The sequence below is a fragment of the Macaca thibetana genome, chromosome 20 (genome assembly GCF_024542745.1).
Source record: "Macaca thibetana thibetana isolate TM-01 chromosome 20, ASM2454274v1, whole genome shotgun sequence".
Classification (NCBI taxonomy): Eukaryota; Metazoa; Chordata; class Mammalia; order Primates; family Cercopithecidae; genus Macaca; species Macaca thibetana.
The window spans coordinates 50,109,549-50,125,232 of NC_065597.1; the positions used below are offsets into that span (position 1 = coordinate 50,109,549).

The window sequence follows — 15,684 nt, forward strand, 5'->3', positions numbered from 1 at the left end:
CCACCAACTCTTTTGTGTCACCTTGTGCCCTTTTAGTCTCAGTTTCCTCATCTGTAAGATGGGGTCAGTGATCCTTTGCTCATAAGGTGCTGGTTGGGGTTAAATGATGTCGTGCATGTGAAGCACAAGAATTGTGTTAGCACCTGCACGAATGGTATGACTGAAATTTACTTATTCCACAAACATTTATATTTCAAAATTATTAAATTTAAATAAATTTATTATTAAATGAATTAAATGCATTAATTAATTAAAAGTATAGATGTATTTCTTAAAATGTGGGTGATAGGAATTTTAAAGATTTATATAATGCTTCAAAGCCTTAGAAAAGGTTTTCTTTAGTTGGTTTATCTGTATATCTGAACTCTTGAAACTTAAAGCTAAAATACTAGGATTTATCTGCAGGGTTGCAGAGAGATAATTCTCCCTTAAATTGTCTAAAACAAAAACAAAACAAGACAATATGTTATACATGGGATTAAAACCAATTTTTCTCCCATTTTTTCTCCTTTTTTCTTTTGCTGCCCACATTGTGCCTTTATTTTATGAGCCCCATTTTTCTGGGCTTAGTTAAAAAAAAAAATTCAATTCTAAACGTTGAATTTAGGGAGTTTTTGTTCTTAAATAAAAAGGCATAGACTTAAAAAAAATAAATGTTTATCCAGGAAAATATATTGAAATCATGCTGCTGAGCCTCTATTTTCTTTGATGTTTTGGTTCGGTATTCTTTTATCATAAATTCTTAGCATTTAAAAATTTACTGATGTACATTTAAAGCCAATAAACTTTTAATTAATACATATATATATATATATATATATATATTTTTTTTTTTTTTTTGTGATGGAGTCTCACCCTGTCACCCAGGCTGGAGTGCAGTGGCGCGATCTTGGCTCACTGCAACCTCCAGCTCCTGGGTTCAAGCGATTCTCCTGCCTCAGCCTCCTGAGCAGCTGGGATTACAGGCGTGCACCACCATGCCTGGCTAATTTTTGTATAAAATAGAATTATTTAAGTAGGTGATACATGTATGTCTATGGCTAATCCCACCATTCTCTCCACAGTCTCTTCTCATAGAGACAAGGGATACAATATGCATGAACAAACTTATGGTTGTCTTTCTTCCACTCCTACTTTCCCGCCCCTTTTCCACCAAATCATAGCATTCAATCATATCTTGTTCTCATTCTCATTTACATTTATTTTGGCTGTTATTTAACATATTCACGTTACTTTTTTTTTTTTTTTGTGGAGAGTGGATCTTGCTATGTTGCCTAGGCTGGTCCTAAAGTCCTGGTCTCAAGCAGTCCCCCCACCTTGACCTCCCAAAGTATTGAGATTACAGGTGTGAATCACCATGCCCGGCCCATCACATTTAAAAACATTGTATGTAACATACCTATACAATTGTGTGGAAGTATAAGTTTGAAGGACAAAAATGAAATGAACGCTCATGTACCTGCCACCAAGTTAAGAAATAGACATTTTCAGATCCCCAAACCCCCCACTGAATCCTTTCTTCCCTCCTCAAAGATAACTACCACTCTGAATATTGTGTTACTTGTTCCTTTGTTTTGCTTTGTAGTTTTTGCGATGTATGTTCATATCTCTAATGAATATAATGTATGCTTTTGCTGAGTTCAATTTTATATGATAGGATCCTAAAATATATTTTGTGTGACTTGCTTCTTGCACTTAACGTTATCTTTTTGAGAAGCATGTGTGTTGATGTGAGGAGCTCTACTTTATCTTCATTGCTGATTTGAATTCTATGAGATAATTACATTGTTTTAATGTAGTTCTTCAGTTGGTAGTCATTTATACTGTTGCCAGACTTTTGTTATTACACGGTGCTTCTGTAAAAACATATTTCCTAGCGCAAAAGTGGAAGTTTCTGTAAGGTATATACCTAATAGATTTCTGGGGATATGCAAATTTGCTAGTAATATCAACTGTTATCTGAAATGGTTACAGTAATTTATACTCAGCCTGGTGTGGTGGCTCACACCTGTAATCCCAGCACTTTGGTAGGCCAAGTTGGGTGGATCACTTGAGTCCAGTAGTATGAGACCAGCTGGGGCAACAGGTGAGACCCCATCTCTACAAAAAATACAAAAATTAGCTGGGCATGGTGGTGTGTGCCTGTAGTCACAGCTTCTAGGGGGGTCTGAGATCAGAGGATCGACTGAGCCCACAAGGTCAAGGCTGCGGTGAGCTATGACTGTGTCATTTCATTCCAGTCTGGGCAACAGAATGAGACCCTGTCTCAAAGAAAAAAAAAAAAGAATTTATACTCTTCCTGCAACAGATGAAAAACAGATGAAAGTTTCAGCCTAAGCCTCAGACATTCTTTTAAAATTTTTGCCTATCTGGTGTTGGCTAAGACATTCCTTCACTGTGGTTTTAATAATCATTTATCTGATAACATTGAGATTGAGCATCTTTTTTTCTGTATTTATTCATCATTTATGCATCCTCTTTTTGTAAAATTTCTGTTGCCCATTCCTCTTTCACAGTTGCCTTTCCCATGCTGATTTGTAGGAATTCCTTATATAGTCTGAATATGAATCTTTTGTATTATGTAGCTTATGTTTGTTTTAAATACCCTCCAGTTGTATCCCCTAACCCCCACCTTTCTGGTATTTTTGGTGAATACAGGCCCTTAACTTTAACAAAAGTCAAATTTATCAGTATATTCCTGTATCACCTGTAATTTTTGTATCTCTTAAAGAAATCTTTCCCTACCCTCAGGTGATAAATATATTCTGTATATTGTCTAAAAGTCTTATAGTATTTTTCCTTATTATGACCTTATCCCTTCAGAATTGATGTTTGTGTATAGTGTGAGGTAAGAATCAAATTTTACTCATTTTTTTCACATATGGATAACAAGTTTTCCTGGCACCTTTTATTGGAAAGTTTGCTTCCCTCCACCATCAAGTATCCATGTACATGTACCTTTCCGTTTCTGAATTCTCTGTTCTGTTCCATTGATTGGTCTTATTTGTCTGTCTCTGTACCACTACCACACTTGACTCGTTACTCTAGCTTTATAAGAAGTGCTTTTTTTTTGTTTTGGTGTGTTTTTAGACAGGGTCTCACTCTGTCACCCTGGCTGGAGTGCAGTGGTACAATCATGACTCACTGTAGCCTCGACATCTCGAGCTGAAGCAGTCCTCCCACCTCAATATCACAGGTACCTGGGACTACAGGCATGTACCATCATGCCCAGCAAATGTTTTTTTAATTTTAATTTTTAGTAGAGACAGGGTTTCACCATATTGCCCAGACTGGTGTTGAACTCTGGGCTCATGCAGTCTGCCCACGTCAGCCTCCCAATGTGTTGGGATTACAGGCATGAGCCACCGTGCCCAGCCAATATGAGAAGTCTTTATAGCTGGTAGGACAAGTCCTCCTGCCTTTATCTTCTCCCAGGAATGTCTTTGCTGTTTTGCCTTTGTGTTTTCTATGTAAATTTTTAGAATCATCTTGTCAAATCACACACACAGGTACACAAAGCCTGTTGGGATTTTGATTGCAATTGCATTGATTCAATTGCATTGGGTCAATTTAGTTTTTAAAGTGATTGCTGTCAACATTTCATTTTTCCCTATGATGTTTGCTGCAGGTTTTTTTGTAGATGTCACTTAGTAGATAAAATGTTGTCTTCGATTCCAAATTTGTTTTTGGTGTAGATACATGTTGAATTTTATCAATTGTATATTCTGCATCATTAAGATGATCATATGCTTTTTTAAAAAAACTTAGGTTTGGCAGTACATATGAAGGTTTATTAGACAGGTAAACTCACATCATAGGAGTTTGTTGTACAGCTTTTTTAATCACCCAGGAATTAAGCTCAATACCCAATAGTTATATTTTCTGCCCTTCCTCCTCCTCTCACCCTCCACCCTCAAATAGACCCCAGTGTCTGTTGTTTCCTTCTTTGTGTTCATAAGTTTTCATCATTTAACTCCCACTTATAAATGAGAACATGTGGTATTTGGTTTTCTCTTCCTGTGTTAGCTTGCAGAGGATAATAGTCTCCAGTTTCATCCATGTTCCCGCAAAAGACATCATCTCATTCTTCCTTATGGCTATGTCGTGTTCCATGGTGTATATGGACCACATTTTCTTTATCCAGTCTGTGATTGATGGGCATTTAGGTTGATTCCGTGTCTTTGCTTCTGTGAATAGGGCTGCAGTGAACATTCCCGTGCATGTGTCTTTATGGTAGAATATTTCTATTCCTCTGCTATATACCCAGTAATGGGGTTGTTGGGTCAAATGGTAGTTCTCCTTTTAGCTCTTTGAGGAATCGCCACACTGCTTTCTTAACAATTTACACTCCCACCAACAGTGTATAAGTTTCCCTTTTCTCTGCAACCTTGCCAGCATCTGTTATTTTTTGACATTTTGATAATAGCCATTCTGATTGATGTGAGATCTCAGTGTGGTTTTGATTTGCATTTCTCTAACGATCAGTGATACTGAGCTTTTTTTTCATATGCTTGTTGGCTGCATGTATGTCTTCTTTTGAAAAGTGTCCGTTCATGTCCTTTGCCCAGTTTTTAATGGGGTTGATTTTCTCTTGTAAATAGTTTGCAAATATTTTCTCCCATTTTGTAGGTTGTCTGTTTACTCGGTTGATAGCTTCTTTTGCTGTGCAGAAGCTCGTATGTGTAATGAGATCCCACTTGTCAATTTCTGCTTTTGTTGTGATTGCTTTTGGTGTCTTTGTCCTGAGATCTTTGCTGGTTCTATGTCCAGGATGGTATTGCCTAGGTTGTCTTCCAGGCATTTTGTAGTTTTAGGTCTTACATTTAAGTATTTAATCCATCTTGAGTTGATTCCTGTATGTGCTGTAAGGATGGGGTCCAGCCTCAGTCTTCACATATGGCTAGCCACTTATCCCAGCACCATTTATTGAATAGGGAGACTTTTCCCCATTGCTTGTTTTTGTCATCTTTGTCAAGGATCAGGTGGTCGTAGGTGTGTGGCCTTATTTTTGGGCTCTCTATTCTGTTCTGTTGGTGTATGTGCCTGTTTTTCTACCAGCACCATGCTGTTTAGCCCTGTAGTATAGTTTGAAGTTAGGTAACGTGATGCCTCCAGCTTTGTTCTTTTTGCTTAGGATTGCTTCGGCTGTTCAGGCTCTGTTTTGGTTCCATTGTGATTATTTATTTATTTATTTATTTTTGAGATGGAGTCTCACTCTGTTGCTCAGGCTGGAGTCCAATGGCATGATCTTGGCTCACTGCAACCTCTGCCTTCCAGGTTCCAGTGATTCTCCTGCCTCAGCTTCCTGAGTAACTGGGATTACAGGCGCGCACCACCATGCCCAACTAATTTTTATATTTTTGGTAGTGACGGGGTTTCACCATGTTGGCCAGGCTAGCCTCTTAGCTGCTAACCTCAGGTGATCTGCCCGCCACGGCCTCCCAAAGTGCTGCGATTACAGGCGTGAGCCACCGCGCTCCGCCCTGTGTGAATTTTAAAATGCTTTTTTCTTTATTAATATGGTGACTCACATTGATTGATTTTTAGATGTTAAACCATTACTGGAATAAACCTAAGTGATGATATGTCGTGCCTTTTACATATCTGGATTAAATTTGTTAGCATTTTGCTTAGGACATACTGCAGCTGTGTTCATAAAAGATACTGGCTTGTAATTTTCCTTTCTTTTGAAATCCTTGTTAGGTTTCAGGGCCAAATTAGGTTAGCCTTATCAGATGGGCTGGGGAGGGTTTGCTTTTTTTCTGGCTCTGAGATTGTGTAACATTTGAAATGATTCGTTTTTAGAATGTTTGGTAGAACTTCTTGATAAAGTCATTGGGACCTGAAGTTTTCTTTGTGAGAAGATGGATTTTCTATAAAATGTCGTTAATGGTTATAGGAGTGTTTAGGTTTTCAGATAATTCATTCATTAGTTTTGAATAAATTTCCTATGACTTTTTACATAGTTAAATTTCAGGTTAATTATTATAAATTATTAATGATATTTTTAAGTATCTTAATTGCAGATATTTGTCTCATCTGCAGTTAATTTCCCTTTTATTTCAAATATTGTTTATAAGTTTTAGCTCTTGCAAAATCTTGTTGGTAGTTTTTCACTTTTTAAATGTTTTTTCAAAGAATAATTTTGGTTTTGTTGACCTTAGATATATGCTTATTTTCAGTCTTTATTAATTTCTGCCCTTTATTATTTTCTTTTTTTCTTTTTTTTTTTTTTTTTTTTTTGAGACTGTTGCCCAGGCTGGAGTGCAGTGGCGCGATCTCAGCTCACTGCAAGCTCCGCCTCCCGGGTTGACGCCGTTCTCACGCCTCAGCCTCCGGAGTAGCTGGGACTACAGGCGCCTGCCACCTCGCCCGGCTAGTTTTTTGTATTTTTAGTAGGGACGGGTTAGCCGGGATGGTCTTGATCTCCTGACCTCGTGATCCACCCGCCTCTGCCTTCCAAAGTGCTGGGATTACAGGCGTGAGCCACCTCTCCCGGCCTTATTATTTTCTTATTTTACCTTTCTTTGGATTTAATTTGCAGTTCTTTTTATAGCTTCTTTTTGTTGTTGTTGTTGTTTTTGTTTTGTTTTGTTTTTTGAGACTGAGTCTTGCTTTGTCGCCCAGGCTGGAGTGCAGTGGCACCATCTCAGCTCCCTGCAACCTCTGCCTGCCGTGTTCCAGCGATTCTCAAGCCTGGGCCTCCTGAGTAGCTGGGACTATCGGCACGTGCCACCACACCTGGCTAATTTTTGTATTTTTAGTAGAGACGGGGTTTCACCATGTTGGCCAGGCTGGTCTCCACCTCCTGACCTCAAGTGATTCACCTGCCTTGGCCTCTCAGAGTGCTAGGATTATAGGTGTGAGCCACCATGACCAGCGCCCTCAACCTTTTTTTTTTTGAGACAAGGTCTCACGCTGTTGCCCAGCCTGGAGTGCAGTGGTGTGATCACGGTTCACTGCAGCCTTGACCTCCCTGGCTCAAGCAATCTTCCCACCTCAGCCTCCTAAATAGCTGGGAATATGGAGGTGTGCCACCATGCCTGGCTGATTTTTGTATTTTTTGTAGAGATGGGGTTTTGCCATGTTGCTCAAGCTGGTTTTGAACTCCTCGGCTCACTGTGCCCAGCCTATAAGGAACTCTTATAGAGGTAGATTTTATTCATTATTAATTTGATAAGGTTTTAAATCTGGTGTAAGCTGGAACATTTAGTCTATTTTTATTCATTGTTATTACTAATCTAGTTGGATTATTTCTCCTGACTTACTTTTTTTGTGTGTGTTTGTTTTTCCTATCCTGGTTTTTCCTTTCCTTTGTTGCCACCTTTAGGGTTAAGTGATCATTTTTTCTCATTACATTATTCCTCTTTACCATTTGGAAATTATATACATTATTTGTTTTTTTAAAAGTTGTTACTCTAGAAATTGTAAAATGCAAGTGTAAAATTTATTAATGTCCAGATTCTACTCCTGACCATCACAAGGCTATTAGGACACTAATCCCAGTGATAGCTCACCTCCCATTTATGTTATTATTTTTGTGTATTTAGTTTTTTAAAAACCTCATTCTTTTTACTGTGGTATTAAAAACTTTTTTAAAAGATAGAAGCATTTCTTCTGATTTTTACTGTTTTATACAGTTAACTTGGATTTAACCACATATTTACCAACTTTTTTTGCTCTTGATTCTACCCTGCATTTTAGACCTTCCAGCATGTATCCCTTTCTTTCTTCCTGAACTATATGCTTTGGAATTTCCTTAGGGAGCATCTGCTGGTGACTTGCTCTTTCAGTTTTTCGTTGTTTGGAAATGTTTTTGTCTTACCCTCAGTCTTTAGCTGGTTGTAGAATTCTCTGTTGAGACACCCCTCCCGGCATAGAAGATGTGTTTCCACTGTGACCGGCTTCCATTGTTGCCATTGTGATAGCAGCCGGCCGTCTACTTGTTGCTCTTTAGAAGTCATCTTTTTCCTTGATTGCGTTTAATCTCTGGTATTATGTTCTTTTACTAGGATGTACCTAGGTGGATATTTTAGAGTTTATTCTGCTTGAGATTTGATGGGATCACGATGGCCGTGATTCAAATCATTTGTCCCCACTACCAAGCCTCAGTGATACCTCATCCCCTTTCATAGGATCCCTTCAGGAGACTGCTTTCTGGACTCTTTGCCTCCCATTTCTTTCCTCTACACCTCCATGATGCCAAAGGGGATAATCTTCCTAAAACACAGCTAGGCAACGCTGTTTTCCTGCTTTGAGACCCTTAGTTTGTAGAGATCCTTTGTTTGCAGGATACAAGTCCATTTTTTTAGCCTGGCACATTCTATCCCTGTGCCCAGAGCAACCACTGGCAAATACAGGGGTGCCAAGTACATCGACATGGAATGGCCCTAGTGATAGGAAATAAAGTTGATGACTGGCTGGATTTGAGGTTTAGGGAGAGGAGGACCAGAGTTTGATGCGCAGGTGTGTGGTATGATTGTGTGGACTGCACCGTCCACACCAGATGATTTGCAAAGAAAAGGACTTAGGAGAGGAAAGGGGCTAAGGAGGTGGAAGGAGAGGATGAGTCTAATGTAGGCTTTGTTGAGGTGCAGATTTGGTGAGATGGAGGATGTTTTTCTAGCAGGCAGTTGAAGGAACTGGTTATGAGATGGTGCATTTTCCCAGCCCTGAGGTCCAGTTGAGGATACTGTTAAAGAACAGCACTGGCCAGGCCCTGTGGCTCATACCTGTCATCCCAGCCCTTTGAGAGGCTGAGGCAGGTGGATCGCCTGAGGTCAGGAGTTCGAGACCAGCCTGGCCAACATGGTGAAACTTGTCTCTACTAAAAATACGAAAATTAGCCAGGCACGGTGGTGGGCGCCTGTAGTGCCAGCTACTTGGGAGGCTGAGGCAGGAGAATCACTGGAACCCGGGAGGCAGAGGTTGTAGTGAGCCGAGATCATGCCACTGCACTCCAGCCTGGGCAACAGAGCGAGACTTCATCTCAGATTTAAAAAAAGAACAAAAGAACAAAAGAACAGTAATTAGCAGTTTTGTGTGTCTCTTATGTGCCAGGTGCTTGGCAAGCCTTTGGTAGTTGTGATTCATTTAGGCTTCCTCTGCCTTTAAGATAGCTACTAGTTTCCCTGTTTTAGAGATGAAAAGACTGGGCCTTAGGGAGGCTGAGCATTGTTAGCTAAAAATGTTTGCGTGCTGTATTTGCCCAAGGCACCAGTGAACTTCTTGTCAGATCATGGTATCACCTAAAATGAATGTAAACACCTCAGGATTCCAGGACCCACTGCAGTCAGAACATCCAGGAAAGGGTTTGGGAATCTGTATTGTTAATATACACATTAGGAAATTCTTAGGATCGGGCAGGTCTGGGACTTTCTGGTCTCAGTGCTTCCTGTTTAGTTCCAAATCCACATTCTTAGCCCCTGCAGTGTGTGCTCCATGGCGGTAGCCAGCGTTTTGATCAGGGCTTGTGGAAAACTTTTATTAGCTGTGATCTTTGTGGCTTGCGGAAAGATCCCATTTTATTAGCAAGCAGGAGATTTAAAAAATAGCCTGAAGTCCTACCATGATAGTTGTTTTATTAGTGATTTGAGGAAACTAACATTTATTAAGTGTTTATTAGCAGTTCTCTCAGTAGTGAATTTGATTATAATTTTATGGTGAAAAAACGGGTCCTCTGCTAAATTTCTCCAAGGCCATAGATCTGGTAAAAGGCTCAGCCAAGGGTTAGACCCAGAATTGCCTAATAGTAAAAATAGCTCACACTTATTTAGTGCTTACTATTTTATCAGGCTATTACATGTATTAACCCATCTAATCTTCATAGCAATTCTGCAGAGAACATTTCTATCATTATTCCCACTTTACAGATCAGAAACCGAAGCACCGTGGGGACTAATTTGCTCAATTTCACATGCCTAGTAAGTAAGTGGGAGAGCCAGGCCCTGAATCCTGGCATTCTAGCTGCAGAATCCACACCTCTTATCACTGCCCAGTCCTGATTTGCTGTGACTCGTGTTCTTCTTCTCACCTTTGTAGTAATCAGCATGAAGAATGACTTTAAAATGATAGCAAATTTATATTCGTTAATGTAAATTAGTACAAGACCCAGGACATTGCTTCTGATGTGCTTGGGGATGACTAGTGTGATTTACTTCCTTTTCAGTTCGTTCCCACATGCAGGGTAGCACAAGGAGAATGGGCGTCATGACAGATGTCCACCGGCGCTTCCTCCAGTTGCTGATGACCCATGGCGTGCTAGAGGAATGGGACGTGAAGCGCTTGCAGAGACACTGCTACAAGGTCCATGACCGTGAGTACCGTTTCCCTGTTCCCAGGGCGCTCTGGTGCTGTGTTGATCAGGGACCAGTGACATAGGTACAATACCATGTAACTTGTTAACCGGTACTCCTGAGCTGAGCATTCAAGCCTCTTCACAGTCTTACACAGGCCCATCTTCCATTTTTTTTTTTTTTTTCCGAAGTAAACCTGACATTTAGCTCTGTGGATAAAAACTTGGAGTCTAAAGCTGTATAGTTGTGGTTCACACCAAGCCTCCAGGACCTGCCCCAGTCTCAGTTTCTGTGTCTCTAAAGTGGGGATAGTAATTGTACTTAACACGTAAGTAAGTGCGTGGTTCAGGGAATTGAGAGACATGATATATACAAGACACCTGGCACAGAGACAGTGCCTGGTGGGCTATTGATGGACACAGGGCAGCTTGGCCGAGTGCAGTGGCTCACATCGTTATCCCCGCACTCTGGGAATCAAGGTGGGAGGATTGCTTGAGGCCAGGAGTTTGGGACCAGCCTGGGTAATGTAGCGAGATTTTTTTTTTGTTTAAAAAATATTTTTTTATTTAAATAAAAAAAATTATTTTCTCTCTATTTTTTTATTTAAAAAAAGAAAACAAATTATAAAACAAAAAAATGGGGCAGCTTAGCATAACACTTAAGGGCACAGCCTTAGACTGGGTCAGACCTGGAGAGTGTGTCCCTGCCCTGTGTCAGCTGAAGGCATTTGGGGCATCTTAGGGGGCCACTGGGAGGGGCAAATAAGCCCTTGGAGACAGGGCCTGGTGCTAAGTTCTTAGTAACTGGAGATGGCGGAAGAAGCAGTAGAATCAGTGTTGATAGATCAGTTGAATTAGTATTGGCAGATACTGTTGAGTTGCCTGCCAGTATGGGTAGATCTTACTGATTAGATTTTATGCAGTGACAAAGGTGGTGAGTTATGCTTATTGTATGATGTGATTATGTTGTTTTTTGTGAAGTACAAAATGATTTTTCATTGGTTATGAATGTATTTGCGTGTAAAGGCATAAAAGTGGACCGGAAGAAGACGCAGGACACTTGTGAGGTGCTTGTGAGGAGAAGCAGAGTGGGAGTGGGCTGTCAGCAGAGATCACAGGACATTCACTTTTATCCTGTTATGTTCTTTTATTAAAAAGAAAAGTCTTGAAGCCAACGTGACATTATTAGCCTAACAACGTGACATGAATTAGTGTGGTCTCATGGTTGTCACCTCTGATGAATGGGAATGCAGGCCTTTGGTTTTTATTCTGCCTTTCTCTCTGTATTTTTAATTTTCAAAAGAAAAATAGAAAAAATGACATAGAAGTGAGCCAAGCCAAGAGGTGTGAGAAAGACAGGGGCCAAGTACACAGGCAAAGGGACACACAAAAAAGGCAAAAAGATGCTTTCATTCTTAGTCCTCAGGCATCCTGTAGCTCCTTGCAGTAAGATGTGACAGGGCGAAGGGACACCAGAAAAGGTGTCCCTCCTGTCTCCGAAGGCAAGCACCTCATGAGCGCATTACATCTTCTTCCCGGCCACTTTCTTGCCTTTGCGTGCAAATGCTTTCATAAGTGATGAACATCATTTTGTACTTTTCAGAATGTGAAGAGACACGAGAAAAGGTAGGTGCCACATTCGGAGCACTGCAGTTTCTGCAGCCTGTTAGAGTTCAAAGCCTGATCCCAGAGAGGTGAGTGGTGAGTGGGAGTAAGAAGGGGGAGACAGAACAGAAACAAATATTCTTTCAAGGTGTGCAAAGGAAGGAGAAAAAAGGTGGTGTATTAGACAGAGAAGAAGCAGTTTGAAGTGCCTGGAGAGTAGCATCTACGTTCTCCAGAGCACTGGTCCATGGAGGTGTTCCATGGGGAATTCTGGGAGCTCAGTAATGCCAGACACAGGTTAGCCTGTTGAACTGTGTTTAATTCTGTGTATCCAAACCTAATTGACCTACTGATAACTTATCCTGGGAATCCCTAGACAAGAATATATGATGTGTGGGAAGAGAATACATTCTTTTCGTGTGTAGGTTTGCAGATCGTGAAGAACCCTGTACACCATAGTAATGGTTTTTTACTTCTGCGGACAGTGTGGACCTCTTGAAGTATTCAAAGCAGAGAGTGAGATAGACAGTGCTAAGTTTGAGAACCATCCCCGTGGTGAAAGTAGATGTGCCGCAGTTGCACCGGCAGAGAAGGATCTTTGGTGAGAGACTTTTCTATTGAAAGGGGATGTTATACCTGTTAAGCTAGTTTCTCTTGCTCTTTAAAAAGCATGGTAGCGGCCAGGTGTGGTGGCTCACACCTGAAATCCTAGCACTTTGGGAGGCTGAGGGGGATGGGTCACCTGAGGTCAGGAGTTCAAGACCAGCCTGGTCAACATGGTGACACCCCATCTCTACTAAAAATACAAAAAGTAGCCAGGTGTGGTGGTGCATGCCTGTAGTCCCAGCTACTTGGGAGGCTGAGGCAGGAGAATCACTTGAATCCAGGAGGCAGATGCTGCAGTGAGCTGAGATCGTGCCACTGCACTCTAGCCTGGGCAACACAGCGAAACCGTGTATCCAAAAAAAAAAAAAAAAGCATGGTCGGACTTTAAACCTACCCCTCAATATCCTCCAGAGATGGCCATAAGAACACTTGTCTTCAGCCTGAGCAACATGGTGAAACCCAGTCTCTACCAAAAATACAAAAAGTTAGCCAGGTGTGCTGGCACACACCTCTGGTCCTAGCTACCCAGGAAGCTGAGGCAGGAGGATCGCTTGAGCAGGGGAGGTGGGGGTTGCAGTGAGCTGAGATTGTACCACTGCACTTCAGCCTGGGCAACACAGTGAGCCCTTATCTCAAAAAAAAAAAAAAAAAAAAAAAAAAAAGAATGCTTGTGTTAATCCTGAATCTCTTATTTACATGACAATTTAGTCTTTTTCTCTTTTTTTCTCCCGTGAGTCTTGGCTGTAAACTTTAATGTTGGTGGGGAAGTTTCACAGTTTCACAGCTCACTGCGAGGAGCCACATGATGCCTTGGTACTCAGACTGAAAGTGTTTTTGCCTTTATTTGACCTTTAAAATTGTTATGATCTAATTTAGGAAAGTCCTGTAGAATGTGTCTAGGAATTGATTTATTCTTCACACTGTATACCATTTCTTTGCACCTAGATATGGTCATGGCCAGGGTGAACAGGGTAGAACAATCTGTTTTCTCTTATCCTCATTTAAGAAAAATGCCAAAAAACTTGTTACTGCATGTTCTTGTTATTAGGGAGATTTTAAACAAGAAATGACAGAAATTATCTAAACTTAAGTGAATACTCGCAAGACCCAATATTATTAATTTCCTATCTTTTGAAGAGATGGTCAGGAAAGTCCCCTTGTACCAACTAGAAAAATATTTAGCTTCTAGGAAAATTATGAAACAAAGGAGTGATTGAAATTGCAAGTTATTCTAATTGCCGTTTCCCAGGGTGTTTGTCCAGTTTATCAAAGCACTTCTTATTCTGGGCTTTGGTTTGGGTTCTCTTCTTACTGTCATTAAGGGGAAACAAAGTCCTCAATTCTCTTGGCTAGTGAAGAGTTTAGATTTTGTTCTCAAGTTCAGTGCAGACCTTGGGTCGAGCCTTTCAGAATGGCACTGGGGACCTGTGTTCATAGAGGACCTTAGATTTTTTGAGCCAGGGCTTGCATCCACACATACATTCATTCAACCAGCAAAACTTCCCTAGAATCTCAAGTGAGCCAGGCCTCTGTGCTAGGGACTGGTGACTCAGAGATTAAATTTGTATTTTACCGTGGCTCTCATGAGTCATACAGACAAGGGGTCAGATGATTCCAATGGAGGCCTCCTTGATACAAGTAGGCACAGGAGGCCTTGTGGGTGGTGGAGAAGGCTTGGGTTTGAGGTTTTCCACTTTTGGCCAGTATGGAGCAACAGGGCTCAATACACCTTCTTGCCTGAAACAATTCAAAAATGGACAAAATGTAAAACACCGGACATTGGTCAGTGAAGGACAGTGATCTTTTGAGAGATGGGCAATGATGGTTTCTTCTTCTCTTGACACTTGATGTGGTATCTTTTCTAACACTACTTCTCCAGTTCTCTAGATAACAACTGGGCATTCAACGATTCAGTTGAATTCTGACAATATCTGCCTGGAGTTAGCATCAGATCCCACAAGTTAAAGGGCTCGGTGTCACAAGACTGACCCAATTTAAGACACTAGTTTTAAGTCCCAGGCTACCTGTACTTCTGACCAATGGCTATACATCAGGGGTTCCCATAACTCCCTCTTCGGGTTTGATAATTTTTCTAGAATGATTCATAGAACTCAGGAAAACACTTTACTTACATTTTTACTTACGTGGTTTTTTATAAAGGCTGCAACTCAGGAACAGCCACACAGGAGAGATCATAGGGCTAGCTGTGGGAGGTGGGGGTGGCATGGAGTTTCCGTGCCCTCTCTAGGTGCACCACCGTCTCAGCGCCTCCGTGTGTTTAATAACCTGAAACTCTCCAAATCCTGTTGTTCCGGGGTTTCTTTTTTCTTTTCTTTTTTTTTTTTTGAGACGGAGTTTCGCTCTTGTCGTCCAGGCTGGAGTGCAGTGGCACGGTTTCGGCTCACTGCAATCTCTGCCTCCCGGGTTCAAGCGATTCTCCTGCCTCAGCCTCCCGAGTAGCTGGGATTACAGGCGCCTGCCACCACACCCAGCTAATTTTTGTATTTTTAATAGAGACGGGGTTTTACCATGTTGGCCAGGCTGGTCTCGAACTCCTGACCTCAGGCAATATGCCCGCCTCCACCTCCCAAAGTGCTGGGATTACAGGCATGAGCCACCGCACCGAGCTAATTTTTAAATTATTTGTAGAGACAGGGATCTTCTTCTGTTGCCTAGGCTGGTCTCGAACACCTAGGCTCAAGTGATCATCCTGCTTCAGCCTCCCAAAATGTTGGGATTATAGTTCAGCCTCCCAAAATGTTGGGATTACAGGGGTGAGCCACCGCACGCAGCCCAGTTTCAGGTTGAATGGGGCCTGTTGATTATTGAATTTGGCACACACTAAGAAAAATCATCCCACAAAATTGTGAGTACACCATTAGAAATGATTTGAAATATTTAGCCACCGCGCCTGGCCATTCTGGGGTTTCTATGGAGGTTTCTTTACACAGGCATGATTGGTCAGTCACTGGCTGTTGACGAGTGCTTCCATCTCTAGTCCCTCTCTTCTCCCCAGATATTGGGGAATGGGGCCGAAAGTTCCATGTTTTTGATTGAGGCTTGGTCATTCTGGTGACCAGCCCCCATCCTAGGGGCCTGCCAAGAGTTGCCTCATTAGAACAAAAGATGCTTCTATCACCCATATGACTCAGGGAATTCTAAGGGTTTTAGAAGTTCTG

At 41.4% G+C, this 15,684-nt stretch overlaps 1 protein-coding gene across 2 annotated transcripts in view; it reads left to right on the forward strand.

The window, feature by feature from the left end:
* The window catches only part of NSMCE1 (NSE1 homolog, SMC5-SMC6 complex component), a 369,302-nt gene that overhangs the window by 326,563 nt on the left and 27,055 nt on the right, over positions 1 to 15,684 (forward strand). For both annotated transcript variants that reach the window (XM_050773999.1, XM_050774000.1), the window contains one exon: positions 10,169 to 10,315. In XM_050773999.1, the coding sequence (XP_050629956.1) occupies positions 10,180 to 10,315 (136 nt within the window). In that variant the 5' untranslated portion in view covers positions 10,169 to 10,179. Of the gene's footprint in view, positions 1 to 10,168; positions 10,316 to 15,684 lie in introns of those variants that run through there.